The following is a 21,036-nucleotide window of genomic DNA, read 5'->3' on the forward strand; positions in this document are numbered from 1 at the left end:
TGACAGTGAGTCAGGCCTTGAAGGAAGAGGAGCAAACTCTAGAGTCAAAAGGGGAGCACAGGCAGCCACATTTCCTCTACACAATCCAGAGTCAAAAGAGGGACACAGGCAGCCCACATTTCCTCTACACAGTTAGCGCCATAGATTTTTTCCCCTTGCAAATGCCACGTATACCTCTAACTCTCTTTTTTTTCTGGACATGGAGTGTGACTTTGTTGCCCTTGGTAGAGTGCTGTGGCATCATAGTCCATAGTGAACTCAAACTTTTGAGCTCAAGTGATCCTCTTGTGTCAGCTTCCTGAGTAGCTGGGACTACAGGCGTCTGTCATAACACCTGACTATTTTCTAGGGATGGGTCTCGCTCTTGCTCAGGCTGGTCTGGAACTCCTGACTTCAGTGATCCACCTACCTCGGTTTCCCTGAGTGCTAAGATTACAGGCATGAGCCACCTCGCCTGACCTATGTCTTTAACTCTTATTTGCTGATTTCATGCCTGTACGTGATTTCCGGGCATACATCATTTCCGCATCTAGCAAACAATAAAATACCAAGTCTCTTTTCTGATCCCGTAGTCTATGACAGTTAGCAAAAAGACTGACCCCCAATATCCTAACATTATCTATGACAGTTAGCAAAACACTGACCCCCAATATCCTAACATTTTCTGAAGCAAAACAATCTCCATCCTTTGCTCCCTGATGAGATTTCTTTATGCTTTAAAAAATTATCTTAGAAATGTATAGGACTCAAGTAATAATTCTTTCCAAACAGATAAGGTCTTCTTTTAAGAAGATCTTTCCTTTAAAATCAGAATTTCAAAGAGAATTTAAAAAGAGAAACAACCAGATTACATTTTGTATTAACTGAAGCTTATGAGAAGGATTAGTTAGGTGCCTACAGTTTACTAGGGACAGTCTATCTGTACACAGATAATGTATGTTAAGATAAAAGGTATCAGGACATGTAGTAAAGCAAACAAACCTAAATTCCTTTTTATTTATTTATTTTTTTTTGTAGAGACAGAGTCTCACTTTATGGCCCTCGGTAGAGTGCCGTGGCCTCACCCAGCTCACAGCAACCTCCAACTCCTGGACTTAAGCGATTCTCTTACCTCAGCCTCCCAAGCAGCTGGGACTACAGGCGCCCACCACAACGCCCGGCTATTTTTTGGTTGCAGTTTGGCCGGGGCTGGGTTTGAACCCGCCACCCTCGGTATATGGGGCCGGCACCTTACCGACTGAGCCACAGGCGCCACCCCACAAACCTAAATTCTTAATGGTAGATCTTTACTTTCTTTTTAACATTTATTGAGTCCCTTATTTGCATTATCTCACTTAATCCTTTCAATAGTCCTATCAAGTAGGTCCTATTATTGTTGCCTATTATTGTACAGGGATATGGAAACACGGGTCTGTTTTATTCTGTAATTGAAATTTTCAACAGGCAGCCACGCACAATATAATACCATATTTCACAATTGATAGCAAGACGAGAAAAATACCACTCTTTAAAAAAAGAAATCAAGGGGCAGCGCCTGTGGCTCAGTCGGTAAGGCGCAGGCCCCATATACCGAGGGTGGCGGGTTCAAACCCGGCCCCGACCAAACTGCAACCAAAAAATAGCCAGGTGTCGTGGCGGGCGCCTGTAGTCCCAGCTACTCGGGAGGCTGAGGCAAGAGAATCACTTAAGCCCAGGAGCTGGAGGCTGCTGTGAGCTGTGTGAGGCCACGGCACTCTACCCGAGGGCCATAAAGTGAGACTCTGTCTTTACAAAAAAAAAAAAGAAACTGGCTCAGAATGACATTGAGAATCTCTCCCCCCCCTTCAAAATTGTCTCTGTTTGTGACAGTTTAGAACAAGACTCACCTCACCTGTGCTCCCCCATCTGTGGGAGCTAAATACTAAAAGCAATTGATCTCATGGAGACAGAGAGTAGAATGATAAAGTGAGGAGGAGTAAAGGGTGCAGAAAGGTATTAGATAGAATGAACAATATTTGACAGCACAACAAAGCGACTAGAATCAGTAAGTTAAGGTACACTCTGAAATAAAGAGTGGAATTGGAATGTTCCTAGCAGAAAGGAATAATAAGTGCCTGACGTGCGGATACGTCCTTTACCCTGATTTGATTAACTCACACTGTATGTCTGTAGCAAGCTATCACATGCGCCCAAAAAGACAGACCATTACTACGTACTCATAAAATTACTATGCACTCATACTATGTACTTTTAAAAAACAAAGAAGTAGAACAGAACTCAGAAATTTTTTGTCTGAAAGGACCAGCTAACAAATATTTCAGACTTCGTAAGTGGTAAACATGAGGCTGTGGCATTGGTACTGGTAAAACAAGTCAGAACACAAACTTCTACAGATACTTTGTTAATGAAATTCAGAATAAAATTGAGTAATATAGTAAAATAGGTCTACTCCTGAAAAGAATGGAATTCTTTTGTGGAGGAATAGCATTTTGCTTAATTGGCGTTTCAAGTAATGTTCACTACCCTCCAATCCTTGATCTGGAAAAACCATTCTTAGGTATAGCACTGTACCAAAACAGGTGGTGGGCCAGATTTGGCCCATGGCCCCTGGTTTGGAATATTTGCCTATACGTGGCAATTGGACCAATACGTGCATCCTGGAGACCCAGGGTTTCACAGGATGTAAGTCACAGGACAGAATGGTGGGGACGAAGGCCTCCGCTTTCAAATCCCAGCCTCGGTTGTTATTCAGAGACTTCAGCAAGGGGACAGCTTTCAGCCCCCTGGCTCTCACTTGTTAACTTGGGAGGCTGCCACACCTACTATTTTGGACTGCACCAAAGGAAAGTCAGTTTAGTGCCAATCACAAAAGCCATGTTCTATTCTTCTGCTTTTGCATTTTTGAAAATCTCAATTTCCCTCACGTCCCTTATTCCCCCTATCCTGATGCCAATGTGTTTTTTTCTGGGGAAAGTTGGAACAGATCAATTTTGAAGTATAGCAAACATTTCATGCTCCTTTTAAAATACAAAACCCAGGAAAACTCCCTCTTTTGGGGGCTCCCTTCTCTTTGTGTGATCCAGGGGGAGGGGAGGGGAAGAGGTGAGGAGGGAGGTTATTGGCTCGCAAAAGTCCAGACAGTTTTGACTAAAAAAATCAGAGCGGGGAGCAGGGGGAAGAAATTAATCAGAAATCCCACAAACACAGGAAGGTTATTTTTCCTTTAACAGATTAGGGATCATAGGTTTTCATGCTTGCTCAGATGGACAAGAAAAGACTTTAACCTCTTTGCCTCATTCAGTTTGGGTGTGAATAAAATAAAAGGTAAGCACATTCAAAACACCCATCAGAACTTTCTTCTTCAAGATGGTGACACGAGATCTGGGGAAAGATTCAGGGTTGCATTCCAGTCAACAGTGAACACAGGCAAGAAAGGGGGAAGCCCACCAAGACTGCAAGGGAGGTGGGACTGGTGCCGCTTTCCCCGTTTTTATGTGGACAGATATTCTAGGTGAAGCTCCCTTGCCATTGTGAATTAAATTCCGGTTCTAGCACCATGCAGGACCCACTAACTGGTTCAGAATGAACAGAGAAATGTGCACAGCTGCCTTAAAAATGCCCAAAAGGGCACGGGCTGTTTCTTTTGAGGGAAGGAACCATATTTTCCAAAATTAGTCCAACTGCTACTTGAAGGGCTGAATGCCCATTTATCTACACCGATAATGAACTGGTGCACTTGATGACTAATAATGCCTTCAGGAAGTAGTTAAACCCTACTGTGCTGTACACACTGGTAGTGCGCAAGATAAAAAGCAAGAGAAATAGGCAAATGAGGAGAGAGAGGAAGTTCAGGCCATTATTTTGACAATAAAGTGGAAAGAGTTTTAAGTGTTCATTACGACGGGAGTTCAGACCAGCCTTAGCAGCCCTATCTTCAGGGACAATTTTGGACAAGTCTGTTAATTTCCCTGGTAGTCAACTTGCAAGTAATTGCAGTTTCTTTTCTTTCTTTCTTTCTTTTTTCTTTTCTTTTCTTTTCTTTTTTTTTTTTTTTTTTGAGACAGGGTCTCACTCTGTTGCCCTGGGTAGAGTGCCCTGTTGTCCTAGCTCACAACATCCTCAAACTCTTGGGCTTGAGCAATCCTTGTGCCTCAGCCTCCTGAGTAGCTGGGACTATAGGTGCCAGCCATAATGCCCAGTTAGTTTTTCTATTTTTAGTAGAGATGAGGTCTTGCTCTTGCTCAGGCTGGTCTTGAACTCCTGAGCTCAGGTAACCCACCCACCTCAGCCTTCCAAAGTACTAGGATTATAGGCATGAGCCACCACCAGGCGTAACTGCAGTTTCTTAAGGAGTCTCTCTTCCCTAGCCATCCCCACTGCATATTATATTATTGGGATTACAATCTTCTTATTTTTTTGAGATAGAGTCTCACTTTATCGCCCTGAGTAGACTGTCGTGGCGTCATAGCTCTCAGCAATCTCCAAGTGATTGCCCTGAGTAGAGTGTTGTGGCATCATAGCTCTCAGCAATCTCCAAATGATCCCCTTGCTTCAGCCTCCCAAGTAGCTGGGACTACAGGTACCTGCCACAATGCCCAGCTGTTTTTAGAGATGGGGTCTCACTTTTGCTCAGGCTGGTCTCTAACTCATGAGCTCAGGTGATCCACCTGCCTCAGCCTCGCAGTGGGATTACAATCTTAAAAATTACTATAAATCCCTGATCACAATAACCAGGCAGAACAGGAGGTAATCTTGGAGGAGGAAAAACAGAGACAAATAACTGATTTCAAGAGCCATGACTCGGCGCCGGGTCTTGAGCAGCTGCTGCCCACGCCAGCCGCACCATGGCCAAGAGCAACTGGGACACTGTGACGGTGCTGTGTAAGAAGGGCCTCACGGCCGCCCAGGCCAAGTCCAAGCAGGCCATCTTAGCAGCTCAGAGACGAGGAAAACATGTGGAGACTTCCAAGAAATGGGCTGCTGGCCAGAACAAACAGCATTCAATCACCAAGAACACAGCCAAGCTGGACCGGGAGACGGAGGAGCTGCCCCATGACAGGGTGACTCTAGAAGTAGGCAAAGTGATCCAGCAGGGCCAGCAGAGCAAGGGGCTCACACAGAAGGACCTGGCCATGAAAATCAATGAAAAGCCGCAAGTGATCACAGACTATGAGAGTGGACGGGCTATTCCTAATAACCAGGTTCTGGGAAAAATCGAGAGAGCCAGTGGCCTCAAGCTCTGGGGGAAGGACATTGGAAAGCCTATTGAGAAGGGGCCCAGGGCAAAATGAACACAAAGCCTCAAAATCAGTGCGTTCCGGCTGATCTTGTCTGGCTGGTTCCCCTCGACCACCAGTACCTATGTGGGTCTCCTCCTGCAGCTGAGCGGAACATGGGGTCAGGCTTGCCGAGCCCCTCCCCAACCCACACCTGCTGTCAAACAAACAAAACCTTGCAAAAAAAAAAAAAAAAGAGCCATGACTCTAGGAAATACTCTTTTTGCTGACCCCGATGTTATAGAAGGTATATAACAGATGCTAATTAAATATATAAATGAATAAAAAAAGAATGCAAAGCTAAATATCTTATATTAGCTTTACATGAAAATTTCAAAAGGTATGTATCACTGCAGTAGGCCTAGTTCCTTATGTTGACCACCTCCATGTGCTGACCAGTTCGTTACAGTCCCGTGGGTGGTCAACTTACAGAAGTTCTCCCGTTCATCAATTTTCTTTAAAACTTCTAACGGTGTCACTGTTTTTCATCTGAATGATTTAAAAAAGCACATTGTTTAGTACATAAGCAGTGTAACTCTACTTGTTCTAACTTTTTAAATGCTTTATAAATAATTACTAGTAATATTATATGACCGAGGAAAGGCTTGCTGTACTAATACGTACATGTGGTGCATGTCCAGTCTATGAAAATTAAGGAGGTTGGTCAGTGTAGGGAGGTGGCCAACTACAGAGGTTCTACTGTATTTTTTTTTTTTTTTGTAGAGACAGAGTCTCACTTTATGGCCCTTGGTAGAGTGCCGTGGGCTCACATGGCTCACAGCAACTTCCAACTCCTGGGCTTAAGCGATTGTCCTGCCTCAGCCTCCCGAGCAGCTGGGACTACAGGCATTCGCCACAATGCCCGGCTATTTTTTGGTTGCAGTTTGGCCGGGGCCGGGTTTGAACCCTCCACCCTCGGTATATGGGGCCGGCGCCTTACCGACTGAGACACAGGCGCCTCCCTGGTTCTACTGTATTTTTAAATATCTTTGGGTCAAATATAAAGTTATCCAGTTGAGACTGATAGGTAGGAAAAAGGTATGGAACGCCTCTTCCTGTATAGACATTACCGGTCTATATTTACCTATTTTAACTCTGTTTTTAAGCTGTTAAGATATTCATAACAACTTAAGTTTATGTTCCCTGAGATGAGAAACCAGCTACAAGTTTCAAAATTCATTTTAAATAGCAAAATTACAAACAAGTGCCTTGTTATCATAATCATCCTGTCCACATAGCTTATGATACACAGGAAACCAATTTCTCTCTGAACACAAAGAAAAAAATATCTTTAGATGCTAACATGGAATGCTGAAATCCTTAAAACAGTTTGGTATATCGCCTGTAGTCCCAGCAACTTGGGAGGCAGAGGCAGGAGAATCGCTTGAGCCCAGGAGTTGGAGGTTGCTGTGCGCTGTGATGCCACGGCACTCTACCCAGGGTGACAGCTTGAGGCTCTGTCTCAAAAAGAAAGAAATGTCATCAGTATTTGGGCAGCACCTGTGGCTCAAGGAGTAGGGCGCTGGTCCCATATGCTGGAGGTGGCGGGTTCAAACCTAGCCCCGGCCAAAAACCAAAAAAAAAAAAAAAAAAAAAAACAGTTTGGTATGGGGCGGCACCTGTGGCTCAGAGGAGTAGGGCACCGGCCCCATATGCTGGAGGTGGTGAGTTCAAACCCAGCCCCAGCCAAAAACTGCAAAAAAAAAAAAAAAAATTTTTGTATGGAAGGTGCAGGAATCTTTATAGAACATATTGCATCCAGAAAAAAAGGAAACAGGAAGAAAAAGAAAAAACAAACAGACCCCCAACAAAAACAAAGCCCTAGCAGAATATGCTGCAAAAATGCAAAGCCTCTGGCACTATTAGTGCAAGGGTATTAACACATTCTGTGTTTCCAAATATGTCATCACATTAGCCTCCAGGGGAGAAAGCAGTTACCTGACAGTTCTCACTAACGTACTGAAGCAGCCAGGTCCTGATATGCCAAAGCCCAGTCAGACCATTTTAGTGTGGAGTGTGTTGTTGGGCTGACTTCTTAGCTAGAACCAAAAGGATGGGAATGACAAAGCAGGCCTTCTTCACATCAGGACCCACTTGAGTGCCCTCCCCACTTGCTCCTTATCCAGGACTCAACTGTGTTTCTAGAACCTGTCTGTGAGAGCCATGCTGCTGTGGCCTCCCCACCTCCACCTCCATGTGCTCACACACCCGGGCAGGACACAGCTGGCTCCCTCATCACCCGGCACAGTGGAACCAGCAGCCAGTGCTTCTGGTCTTTGGGTGAAATGGTCAGGAAGTTTTACGTCAGTGCTTTGACGTATTATTTTCTTTTTGTGAAGCAAGATAGACAGCCATTCATTCTGCCGCTAGCTCTTTACTTACATAAAGAAACAAAAGGCTTCTCAACTTTGAAGTAAGGCTTTGCTGGCTCTATTCCAACCCCACCAATCCATGTCACCTTACTGTCCATGTTTATGTTTCTTTGTATAGTGCAACCTGCCAATACCTGGCCTGTATTAGCAAAGTGCCAAACAGCTAGGACCCTCTCACCTCCTCCCCAACCCCACGCTTTAGGAGAACCCGGCGGCCGCAGCCTCTCTCTCCCGTGCTGGCCACCTCCCCAGTCCTGGGGTCCTGGCCCCCACTGAGACTCCCAGCTTGCGCTTCCTGCCCAGTCCCTCATCCCACCCCAGCCACCTGCCCAGAGCTGGGGCTGCCCCGGGACCACAGTGCACTTGCAGGTGGTTGTGGAGACAAGTGCAGGTCCAGTTTTAAAATCCAGAGAATGGAGCAGATCACCCCAGGAGAGTGAAGACCTAGCTGCGCAAGCCAAGGGGAGGTTCTGGAGCGCCTGGAATGGTGTGGAAATGCACGGCCACAGTGACGGGCCTCCCAGAGGACGGGCTCCAGTGGTGCCTGGGATGGTGTGGAAATGCACAGCCACAGTGACGGGCCTCCCAGAGGACGGGCTCCATTGGCACTCTGTCCATTAGAGAACCAATGGTCTGACCACAGAATTGACCACAAGGAGAACAAACAGGGTCAAGTGCCACAGGCCACATGGTCACAGCATGAACAGTGTGGAGGGGACACTGACCACATGGTCACAGTATGATGGGGGGGGACACTGACCACACTGTCACAGTATGATGGGGGGGACACTGACCACACTGTCACAGTATGATGGTGGGGACACTGACCACACTGTCACAGTATGATGGTGGGGACACTGACCACACTGTCACAGTATGATGGGGGAACACTGACCACACTGTCACAGTATGATGGTGGGGACACTGACCACACTGTCACAGTATGAGTGTGGTCACAGTATGATGGGGGGACACTGACCACACTGTCACAGTATGATGGGGGGGACACTGACCATACTGTCACAGTATGATGGGGGGGACACTGACCACACTGTCACAGTATGATGGGGGGACACTGACGACACTGTCACAGTATGATGGGGGGACACTGACCACACTGTCACAGTATGATGGCGGGACACTGACCACACAGTCACAGTATGATGGTGGGGACACTGACCACACTGTCACAGTATGATGGTGGGGACACTGACCACACTGTCACAGTATGATGGGGGGACACTGACCACACGGTCACAGTATGATGGTGGGGACACTGACCACACTGTCACAGTATGATGGGGGGGACACTGACCACACTGTCACAGTATGATGAGGGGACACTGACCACACTGTCACAGTATGATGGGGGAGACAATGACCACACTGTCACAGTATGTTGGGAGGACACTGACCACACTGTCACGGTATGATGGTGGGGACACTGACCACACTGTCACGGTATGATGGGGGGACACTGACCACACTGTCACGGTATGATGGGGGGACACTGACCACACTGTCACAGTATGATGGTGGGGACACTGACCACACTGTCACAGTATGATGGAGGGGACACTGACCACACTGTCACAGTATGATGGGGGGGGACACTGACCACACTGTCACAGTATGATGGTCAGGACACTGACCACACTGTCACAGTATGAGTGTGGTCACAGTATGATGGGGGGGACACTGACCACACTGTCACAGTATGATGGGGGAGACACTGACCACACTGTCACAGTATGATGGGGGGACACTGACCACACTATCACAGTATGAGTATGGTCACAGTATGATGGAGGGACACTGACCACACTGTCACAGTATGATGGGGGAGACAATGACCACACTGTCGCAGTATGATGGTGGGGACACTGACCACACTGTCACAGTATGATGGTGGGGACACTGACCACACTGTCACAGTATAATGGGGGGACACTTACCACACTGTCACATTATGATGGGGGGACACTGACCACACCGTCACAGTATGATGGTGGGGACACTGACCACACCGTCACAGTATGATGGGGGAGACACTGACCACACCGTCACAGTATGATGGGGGAGACACTGACCACACGGTCACAGTATGATGGGGGAGACACTGACCACACGGTCACAGTATGATGGGGGAGACACTGACCACACGGTCACAGTATGATGGTGGAGACACTGACCACACGGTCACAGTATGATGGGGGAGACACTGACCACACCGTCACAGTATGATGGGGGGACAGTGACCACACCGTCACAGTATGATGGGGGGACACCGACCACACTGTCACAGTATGATGGGGGGACACCGACCACACTGTCACAGTATGATGGGGGCGGACACCGACCACACGGTCACAGTATGATGGGGGGACACTGACCACACGGTCACAGTATGATGGTGGGGACACTGACCACACTGTCACAGTATGATGGGGGGGACACTGACCACACTGTCACAGTATGATGGGGGAGACACTGACCACACTGTCACAGTATGATGGGGGGACACTGACCACACTGTCACAGTATGATGGTGGGGACACTGACCACACTGTCACAGTATGATGGGGGGACACTGACCACACAGTCACAGTATGATGGGGGGACACTGACCACACTGTCACAGTATGATGGGGGGGACACTGACCACACTGTCACAGTATGATGGTCGGGACACTGACCACACTGTCACAGTATGAGTGTGGTCACAGTATGATGGGGGGGACACTGACCACACTGTCACAGTATGAGTGTGGTCACAATATGATGGGGGGGACACTGACCACACTGTCACAGTATGATGGGGGAGACACTGACCACACTGTCACAGTATGATGGGGGGACACTGACCACACGGTCACAGTATGATGGGGGAGACACTGACCACACGGTCACAGTATGATGGTGGGGACACTGACCACACTGTCACAGTATGATGGGGGGGACACTGACCACACTGTCACAGTATGATGGGGGAGACACTGACCACACTGTCACAGTATGATGGGGGGACACTGACCACACTGTCACAGTATGATGGTGGGGACACTGACCAGTCCCAGTATGATGGGGGACACTGACCACACAGTCACAGTATGATGGGGGGACACTGACCACACTGTCACAGTATGATGGGGGGACACTGACCACACAGTCACAGTATGATGGGCGGACACTGACCACACTGTCACAGTATGATGGGGGGGACACTGACCACACTGTCACAGTATGATGGTCGGGACACTGACCACACTGTCACAGTATGAGTGTGGTCACAGTATGATGGGGGGGACACTGACCACACTGTCACAGTATGATGGGGGAGACACTGACCACACTGTCACAGTATGATGGGGGGACACTGACCACACTGTCACAGTATGAGTATGGTCACAGTATGATGGAGGGACACTGACCACACTGTCACAGTATGATGGGGGAGATAATGACCACACTGTCGCAGTATGATGGTGGGGACACTGACCACACTGTCACAGTATGATGGTGGGGACACTGATCACACTGTCACAGTATAATGGGGAGACACTTACCACACTGTCACATTATGATGGGGGGACACTGACCACACCATCACAGTATGATGGGGGGACACTGACCACACGGTCACAGTATGATGGGGGAGACACTGACCACACCGTCACAGTATGATGGGGGGACACTGACCACACCGTCACAGTATGATGGGGGGACAGTGACCACACAGTCACAGTATGATGGGGGGACACTGACCACACTGTCACAGTATGAGTATGGTCACAGTATGATGGAGGGACACTGACCACACTGTCACAGTATGATGGGGGAGACAATGACCACACTGTCGCAGTATGATGGTGGGGACACTGACCACACTGTCGCAGTATGATGGTGGGGACACTGACCACACTGTCACAGTATAATGGGGGGACACTTACCACACTGTCACATTATGATGGGGGGACACTGACCACACCGTCACAGTATGATGGTGGGACACTGACCACACGGTCACAGTATGATGGGGGAGACACTGACCACACGGTCACAGTATGATGGCGGGACACTGACCACACCGTCACGGTATGATGGGGGGACAGTGACCACACAGTCACAGTATGATGGGGGGACACTGACCACACCGTCACAGTATGATGGGGGGACACTGACCACACCGTCACAGTATGATGGGCGGGACACTGACCACACCGTCACAGTATGATGGTGGGGACACTGACCACACCGTCACAATATGATGGGGGGGACACTGACCACACAGTCACAGTATGATGGTGGGGACACTGACCACACAGTCACAGTATGATGGTGGGACACTGACCACACTGTCACAGTATGATGGGGGGGACACTGACCACACTGTCACAGTATGATGGTGGGGACACTGACCACACGGTCACAGTATGATGGGGGAGACACTGACCACACTGTCACAGTATGATGGGGGGACACCGACCACACTGTCACATTATGATGGGGGCGGACACCGACCACACTGTCACAGTATGATGGGGGGACACTGACCACACGGTCACAGTATGATGGTGGGGACACTGACCACACTGTCACAGTATGATGGGGGGGACACTGACCACACTGTCACAGTATGATGGGGGAGACACTGACCACACTGTCACAGTATGATGGGGGGACACTGACCACACTGTCACAGTATGATGGTGGGGACACTGACCAGTCACAGTATGATGGGGGACACTGACCACACAGTCACAGTATGATGGGGGGACACTGACCACACTGTCACAGTATGATGGGGGGACACTGACCACACTGTCACAGTATGATAAGGGGGGACAATGACCACAGTCACAGTATGAACAGTGACTGGAGAGAGTCACCTGGGAGTTAGGAGAACACATGGGAATATTCAAGGACAGGCTAAAAGTGTTCAGGATTCCCTGCTCCTGTCTCTCCCTTCTTCCTAAATTGTAGCAATAGAAGAAAATCACCATTTTTCTAATTGACAGAAAGGAAATGCCTCTGGATGGCTCTTGAGTGGCTCACCAATGGCCGGCTGTGCTTCTCCCTCTGGAGGGTTAAGGGAGGTGTGAGGATGTTTGTTCTGGCCTGTCTTTCCCTTCCCCCATTTACATGCATTTCTAAAGTCCAACAAACTCTAAAGACATTCAGCCCAAAACAGATCCACGTTTCAAAGGTGTAGATCTTGCGGACCAAAGGAAACCACACCTCAGAGACACATTTATCTCCCGTAGCCACAACCACCAACCTCCCTGCGTCTTTTCCTTCCCCGTTACTGATACTCAAGCAGATGGCTGACAAAGGAGCTCAATCTAAAAGGCTGCTGAAGAAAGGTTTAGTAATTGACCTATAAGCGGAGGGCCTTTTGGCTAAGATCACATGTACATTATCTCCATATAAATGGCCAAGTACACTTGTTGGTCACCAACAATGTGTCAGGCGTACCACAGCACACAAAGAAGCCCTCTCCCCCCTTCAGGGTTCACACTTTTAAAAGACAAGAGAAAAGGGTCCAGATCATTCCTTTCAATGCTATTTGTTTCCAGCTTAAGATGAGAGAGGCCTTTTAATGCGGCTCTTCATCCTGATCTACGGGAAGAGCACTATTCGATGGCCCTTAACACCCTGCTTTCACTGGCTCTTACAGCAAGGCCCTATCAAACTTCCGGAACACAGTTATAGAGAAAGAAGTTCACAGCGCTCCAAAGCTGAACAATTCTCTTGAATGTTTCGGAATTGCTGTGTTTAAATGAAGTATTCTGAAGGACCCAATTTATGTTTATTGGGCTTTGGGGAATACCCATCCCAAAACTCATTAAAAGGAGTATAATGGGGTGTGCAATATTAATACTAATGTCGTCTGCATGTAGAGAAGACCAACAGGTATCATTCCCTGTGAGATCTACCTGAAGATAAAAAAGGACAACGTTCTTCAGCTCATGCTTATTACAAGTTGGCCATGGGGGACAGGACAAAACCAGACCTCTTGTCTGCCTGTCTTTCAAAGGAAACAGCTCGTTTGCTAGGTAGCCTGTTTTTGCTACTTCCTGGATCCTAGATATTACCCGAGCAGGTTTGTTTAAGGGAGGATGAGATGTGTTCGTGTTTTTCTCCTTTTTTCTACTTGGTTTTAGAAGATGAGGTGTCTAGAGGATCAGATCCTCTGATGTTATGAAAAGGTCTTCCACCCTGCCTGCCCTCTGAGAACTTCGAAAAGCAACCTGCAATCCTGGAAGAAATGTAGGGGCAGGCTTGATTTTGTTAATGAAGTTCTTTCTTCTCAGCAATTACCATGCTGGGGTTTTTTTGGTAGAGACAGAGTCTCACTTTATCACCCTTGGTAGAGTGAGTGGCGTCACACAGCTCACAGCAACCTCCAACTCCTGGGCTTAGGAGATTCTCTTGCCTAGGCCTCCTGAGTAGGCGCCCTACCATGCTGATTTTTGTGAAAAAGCAACCTGTAGGGGAGGAGGGCAAGTCACTGTAGAAACTATTAAAAAATCTGCAACTATGTTGCAAACAAGCAAATGAGGGATATATATTCCCCACACCTAAACAGTCTTTGAGGCTATTTTCTCCAGTAAGGAGGTTCTGAATATACTTCTTTTGGGGGGCGGGCAGAGAAAGTAATGACCAGGTAATTTCCTCACCCCTCAGCATGCATAATGGGAATTAGAAATGCCCGATGCCCTGTAGATACCAATTTCTTAGGAATTGGGATGGGAGGTAATCCTGGAGGATGCACTGGTGAACCAGGCCTGTGCTGATGCTTTACCATATTGAGAATTTAATGCTCACACCAAGTCCTGAGCTTCTAGCTCTTCTTTTTTCAAGGGAGGAAAAGTAAGTGACAGGAGGAGTGTCCTTTGACACTCCTCTCCCTCTATGGACCTCTCCAGTTTTATTTTTATTTTTATTTTTTTTAAGGTTTTTTTTTGCAGTTTTTGACCGGGGCTGGGTTTGAACCCACCACCTCTGGCATATGGGGCCAGCACCCTACCCCTTTGAGCCACAGGCGCCGCCCCCTCTCCAGTTTTAAATCTATCACACAACTTCAGTTAACACTCCAAGAACTAGGGTAAGACCAAGAATTCCTTTTCAAAGACATGCTTCAGAAAGAACAGGTTTACCCCTATGAAGAATTCAAGCTGATTATCAAAAACTAGGATACTTAGGGATTTCCACTATTTACAATAATCATTATAAATATAAATTAGAAATCAGTTACATCAATAATTCTAACAATGGAATTATAATACTAGGAGCCTGGCATAAAGTAGGAGTTCAGCAAATAATATTCAATGAATGACTGAGTTCTTAACGTGGAAACACTACCAAAAAGGAATCAACAAAAAGCCTAATATCTTATTAACTCCAAAACAATGATTTTAAGGAAACTCTTATGATTGGCTATTAAACTTTAGCAGAAGAGTAGTAATTATAATGAAACATACTCTAAGATTAATTCTGAAATCTTGCATTGTTTACATAAGCATATCTGATGTATAAATTCATGAAAATAAACCCAATTATACTGCTTTCAACGGAAAAACAGAGGCTTCCATTGGGAAAGAAGAGTTGTTATCTATCTATGCCCAAAACTATCTTCTTAAATAGTGAATGTGGCCTTCACGCGCATGTGCAGAGGCTGGGTTAACAGGACAAAAAGCAACAGCCCTAGGAACCGACCCCATATATCACATGAGTGAACCAAGAAGGAAGAGGAATTGACACAACCACATACCTCCCTGGGAGCCGTTCTGGTCCATCAGAACCCAAATCCCACTTTTCAACAGCACCGAAAGGTATAGATGCCAAATAGACCTTGTACTTACGATGAATAAACATTAGAGACATTTCCAAAATCAGCTTGTAAAACACAAGTATGTGACCGAGTTTTTTAACTAAGTACTTTAAATAACCCTAAAACCAGCCTCTAGATTAAAACAACCCAAAGCATTAACATTCCCACTGGGTTTCCACAATGTGGTACTAAAATGTCCCTTCATCTCTCTGAAGGCCTCTCAACAAACAAAAAGTTAGTAAATAAAAGAAAGCAAATGACAATGGAATCTGGTTTCCTACCTGATCCTGTCCAGGATCTTCAACTTTCCCACAACAGCCCAAGGGAAAACCCACGTTGCTGGCCCTCACTTTTCCTTTTCTTACTTTTGTTCCCCTTGACAGCCATCCCTGAAACTTGTCCAGGCTTTGAGTCTCTGAGCCATTGGCAGGTTGAGGAGCTCAAAAAAGTTAGTCTCAGAAAAATCACCCGCAGGATCTTACTTACTGTTGGGTCTTTCTTTCTTCTACATCAAGATTTTGCTTCTGCCACCAACGTGAAAGCGGGTTCTTTCCAAGGCAAGATCCCAGGCGACGGTGTTTAGAGACCAGCCTTGCTTGTCAAGGATTACAGAGCTGTCTGCAACATATACTCATCTTCCCCATCGCCAAGGAGGCCCGATAAATGCTGACACTCAGCAGGACACATCTAGAACTCTAAGCCTCAGCAATGGCTAAGAAGAAAGTGTCACAAATGTACTGAAATTATTGGACGCACAAAAGAAAAGAGAAGGAATTAATCCAAGTCTGTCTCTTAATGCAATGCTTGATTGAACTACCTCAATCTCTTTTTAAATAGGATACTGGTGGCAAGCGACCCTGCCGACATGCCCCAGCAAGGTACACAAGGGACACTTGTTCCATTTTTTTCTTTTGTGACCTCATTAAGGAGGATTTTGAAGACTGTTCGTGAATATGAGAATGGGGTGTCCTAAGACATCTCTAAGTTTTTATGTCTTTAGCCTTTTGCTGCTGTGGTGGCCTTTGAGCCTGTGTTTATAACTCTGTTACACTCCGCTCACATCTGCCTCTCCCCCAAAACCGGAATCAAGTGAGATGATCTAGACGAAAGCAATCACAGCTGCACCCCTCGGAATGCAGGAAGGTGCTACTTCTTACACTGGAAAAGTTTTGCCAAGACCAACTTGGGATCCATTCTTTTTTTCATCTGCTCTGAGCAGTAGCTGCCATAATGAGCCTGGGGGCTGTTTCCAGGCCCCTATCCAGGGAGGGTGCCGCTGCCAACCCAGCCTGGTGTGAAAATACTCCACTGCCAGGAATATTTTTCTCGGAGCGTGTGTTGATTCCATGCTTTGATTTAATATGGAAGATTATATTTTACCATCAGAAACAAACAGATTTATAACCGAAGACTTGAAAGGCAAGCAGGGAAAAAGCAAGCCAGGGGCAGAGCCTAAATGTAGTATTTTTATTGACTCCTTAGAAACCAAATAACCTGGCATATTAGAGTGTGCATTCTGCAACAGACATTCAGTCCCATTGTACTACTTAGAAGAGAATAAAAAGAAACCCTACTGTTTGAAACCCAGCGGAACATCCCCACAACAGAGCACAACTGTTCCCTCATGCATGAATGGGAAGCAGATGAAAGAAAAGATGGACTTCTGAGGTACAGCAAAAAACAAAGACCACAAAAGTGCTGACCGTGAGGGAATGGCAGAACTCATTGCCACGAAAGGGATGAGAGAAAGGGGCTCAGACAATGGCGGGGACAGCTAAGTGACACGTAGGAGAATTGAAAAATCTACACAAGTGTCCTTTCTCTCCACACTTGATGAAAAACAATTAAATGTTGGTACATCTGTCATAAAAAAAGATCACTGAAACCTGTATCTATTATCACGTATGGTAACTTAACTACCCAAACTTAAACCTTATCACCTCTGTTGCTTTCTTACCCTTCTAAAATGAAAAGTTTTCATTTCTGTGACAATTTACAACATTCTTTTGCAACAAATTCCATGCATATACCCATGTATATAGAAACAAAGCCTTAAAACATTCTATGTGACAGACGGGCCTCACAGAGAGTAACTCAGCTTTTGCTTACAAAATATTTTCCTCTTGACTCATAGGGACATTGAATCTGAATTTCAGGTTGATACTCATCTAACAGCAGCTCCAAACATTTTGGCTTTAAGTCTCTTTGTTCTCCAACCCAATCGCCAAGAAGATATTGTTTATAAACATTTAATAGGAATGAAGGAAGCGCATGATTTAATGCTACTTTTAGGTAAATGCAGTCATTGGTATGTGATGGGAATAATTACCTTTTGATGTTTCTGTTTTTCTTAAACAGAGGCACACCTGTCTACACTTCACTAACATTGAGCCCTGCTAATGAAGTGTTCAGTGAGAAAACCCCATCGACCAAATATATTAAAAACCCCACCATATGAAACCCCCACTACATGTTTATTGCTCCGGAAGTCCAGCAGCCTGGGAAAGTCACACCGTGTTTTAAAGTAAGCTCCAGCGCCGTCTTCCTTGCTTGAGAGCGTTCGGCCCTGCACGACAAGCAAAAAGCAGTTATTGACCCTGTCAGAACGCCTGATTAATGGATAAACGCTGTAATTGATTAGCAGAGAGGTGTGAATTAAAACAGGGCATGGCATCAATAACCAGCCTCTGACAGCAGCAGCTGACGTAAAATGTAAAACAAGAGCCTGCGGCTATATCTCATCAAAGGCACGCTGAAGACAGGGGGACAGGGAGGTAAACAGCCTAGTGTCCTGTTTTCTGCCATTCTTTAATCTTTCCTCTTGGTAATGATGCTGTGTGAAGCCACCAGCAAACAGTATGGGGACTCGGTTGTCAGTCACCTCCATATATCAAGCAGGGCAGGACAGCTAAATGTTTCTATTGTCTCAAGACTTCAAGTGCGTAGAAAGTCCTATTCTCTCCTCATTTTTTTCGCTTGGAACTCTCTTCACATGTGACCCTGGAATAGGAGGCTTTAGATTCACTGGAATGTTGCTTCCATCTGCTTCTGAAAGTGAAAAATTCACTCCTTCATTCATCCAGCATCTCGAGTTGATGCAGAGCCATTCTTGCTTAAAATACACACAAATGTTGAATAATCTAAAGTGAATTTTTTCTTTATAAAGAGGTTTCATGCATAGCTGAGCTTGACAGAGGAAAGGGAAACCTCCAACCTCTAGAAACAAAAGCAGGCTGGGAGGAAGCCTTCAGCTGATGTGAAATAATAACGGGGGTCAGAGTGTCAACATCCACCTGGGATAGGAGACACCACTTGGGCCTACAAAAGGTGAGGAGGAAATTGGACCTTTAAGAAGCCACCAAGTCCATGGAAAGGGAGTGGAGGAACTGTGTTCACCAAAGAAACAGCAAAGTGGTCCAAGGTCTGGCTTGGGCTCTGTGAAAATCACTAAAACTTCTTGTGTGAGTCATTAAAACAAGGACATTCTATGAAAAGCAAGTGCAGGGTGGACAGCGGTTCACGCCTGTGATCCTAACACTCAGAGAGGCTGAGGCAGGCGGATCACTTGAGCTCAGCCAGAGCAAGAGTAAGAGTCCGTCTCTACTAAAAATAGAAAAACTGAGGCAAGAGGATCACTGCAGCCCAAGAGTTTGAGGTTGCTGTGAGCTATGATGACACCATGGCACTCAACCTAGGGCGACACTGAGACTCTGTCACAAAAAGATAAATAAATAAAATAAAAATAAAAGCAAGTTTATACCATCTGAATAGGTTGGAAGTCACAAGCAGACAAATTAAAGTTAAAAACTCATTCAAGATCCTACAACATCTGATCCAAGGTTAGCCAAAGAAAATTACAAAACAGTGCTCCAAAAATGTATCCACAATCCACGGCACATGGATTCCCAGAGGCAAAAATAACCAACCCCTGGTAATGACCAGCTCAAAATAAAGAGTTCCAGCCACATGGGGAAAGAAACCACCTTGCCTAAGTGTCAGCGAGCACAACCTAAGAGCCGATGATCAGGAATCAGTGAAAATGTAAAAAGAAATCTGATATATAGATGGTTAGAGTTATTAAAGTGATAGAAGGACCCACAAACATTGAAAGAATAGGACATGGGCGGCGCCTGTGGCTCAAGGAGTAGGGCGCCGGTCCCATATGCCAGAGGTGGTGGGTTCAAACCCAGCCCCAGCCAAAAAAAAAAAAAAAAAAAGAAAGAATAGGACATCATTGAAAATAAAAATTAATTTGAAAAACAATGAAAGAGCAATTTGGAGCTTTTTAAAATTTTATTGTTTTGGTTTTGGGGGGATTTTTTGAGAGGGAGTCTCACTCTGTCACCCTGGGTAGAGTGATGTGGTGTGATAGCTCATAGCAACCAATGTCAAACTCTTGGGCTTGAGCACTGCTCTTGCTTTAGTCTGGGACTATAGGCGCCAGCAACCACACCTGGCTAGTTTCTCTATTTTTTAGTAAGACAGGTATCTTGATCTTACTCAGGCTGGTCTGGAACTGGAACTCAGGCAATCCACCCACATCGGCCTCCTACAGTGCTAGGATTACAGGCGTAAGTATGGCACATGCCGAAAGAGCAGTTTTAAAAGAAAAAAACAAGCTGGGCATGGTGGCAGGCCCCTGTAGTCCCAGCGATTTGGGAGGCTGAGACAAGGGATTACTCAAACCCAACTATGAGGTTGCAGTGAGCTATCACACCTGGGCACTCAACCCCAGGGTGACCAAGTGAGACTCCGTCTCAAAAAAAAAAAAAAAGAACAGAGAGGCCAGAAATGGGAGCTCATGCCTATAATCCTAGCACTCAGGGAAGGCAAGGGGGGTGGATTACCTGAGCTCACAGGTTTAAGACTTCATCTCTAAAAATAGCTAGGCATGGGGTGGCGCCTGTGGCTCAAGGAGCAGGGCGCCGGTCCCATATGCCGGAGGTGGTGGGTTCAAACCCAGCCTTGGCCAAAAACTACAAAAAAAAAAAAAAAATAGCTAGGCATTGTGGTGGGCACCTGTAGTCCCAGCTACTTGGGATAATGAGGCAAGAGAATTGCTTGAGCCCAAGAGTTTGAGGTTGCTGTGAGCTATGACGCCACCACACTCAACTGAGGGTGACAAAGAGAGACTGTCTCAAAAAAAAAGAGGGCAGTGCCTGTGGTTCAGTGGGTAAGGTGCCAGCCCCATATACCAAGGGTGGTGGGTTCAAACCCAGCCCTGGCCAAACTGCAACAAAAAAATAGCTGGGCATCATGGCGGGCGCCTGTAATCCCAGCTACTCGGGAGGCTGAGGCAAGAGAATCGCCTAAGCCCAAGGATTTGGAGGTTGCTGTGAGCTGTGACACCATAGCACTCTACTGAGGGTTAATAAGTGAGGCTCTGTCTCAAAAAAAAGAAAAAGGAAAATAGAGGCTGGGCACAGTGGCTCACACCTGTAATCCTAGCACACTGGGAGGCTGAGGGGGGAGGATTGCCTGCGTTTAAGAGTCTAAGACCAGCCTGAGCAAGAGCAAAGGAGTTTGAGGCTGCAGGGAGGTTAGGTCATGCCACTATACTCCAATCTAGACAAAA

The 21,036-nt window shown here is 46.4% G+C and overlaps 2 protein-coding genes across 4 annotated transcripts in view; one reads left to right on the forward strand and one right to left on the reverse strand.

Annotated features, from left to right (window-relative positions):
* Window positions 1-21,036, reverse strand: part of CLYBL (citramalyl-CoA lyase) — a 272,508-nt gene that overhangs the window by 145,575 nt on the left and 105,897 nt on the right. The gene's annotated exons all lie outside the window — the stretch shown is intronic.
* LOC128566529 (endothelial differentiation-related factor 1-like) lies at window positions 4,809-5,438 on the forward strand. Its single transcript, XM_053563349.1, has one exon. The coding sequence runs from the start codon at window positions 4,824-4,826 to the stop codon at window positions 5,268-5,270; it is 447 nt and encodes a 148-aa protein (XP_053419324.1). The 5' UTR covers window positions 4,809-4,823; the 3' UTR covers window positions 5,271-5,438.

Source organism: Nycticebus coucang, chromosome 15, assembly GCF_027406575.1.
Source record: "Nycticebus coucang isolate mNycCou1 chromosome 15, mNycCou1.pri, whole genome shotgun sequence".
Taxonomy (NCBI): Eukaryota; Metazoa; Chordata; class Mammalia; order Primates; family Lorisidae; genus Nycticebus; species Nycticebus coucang.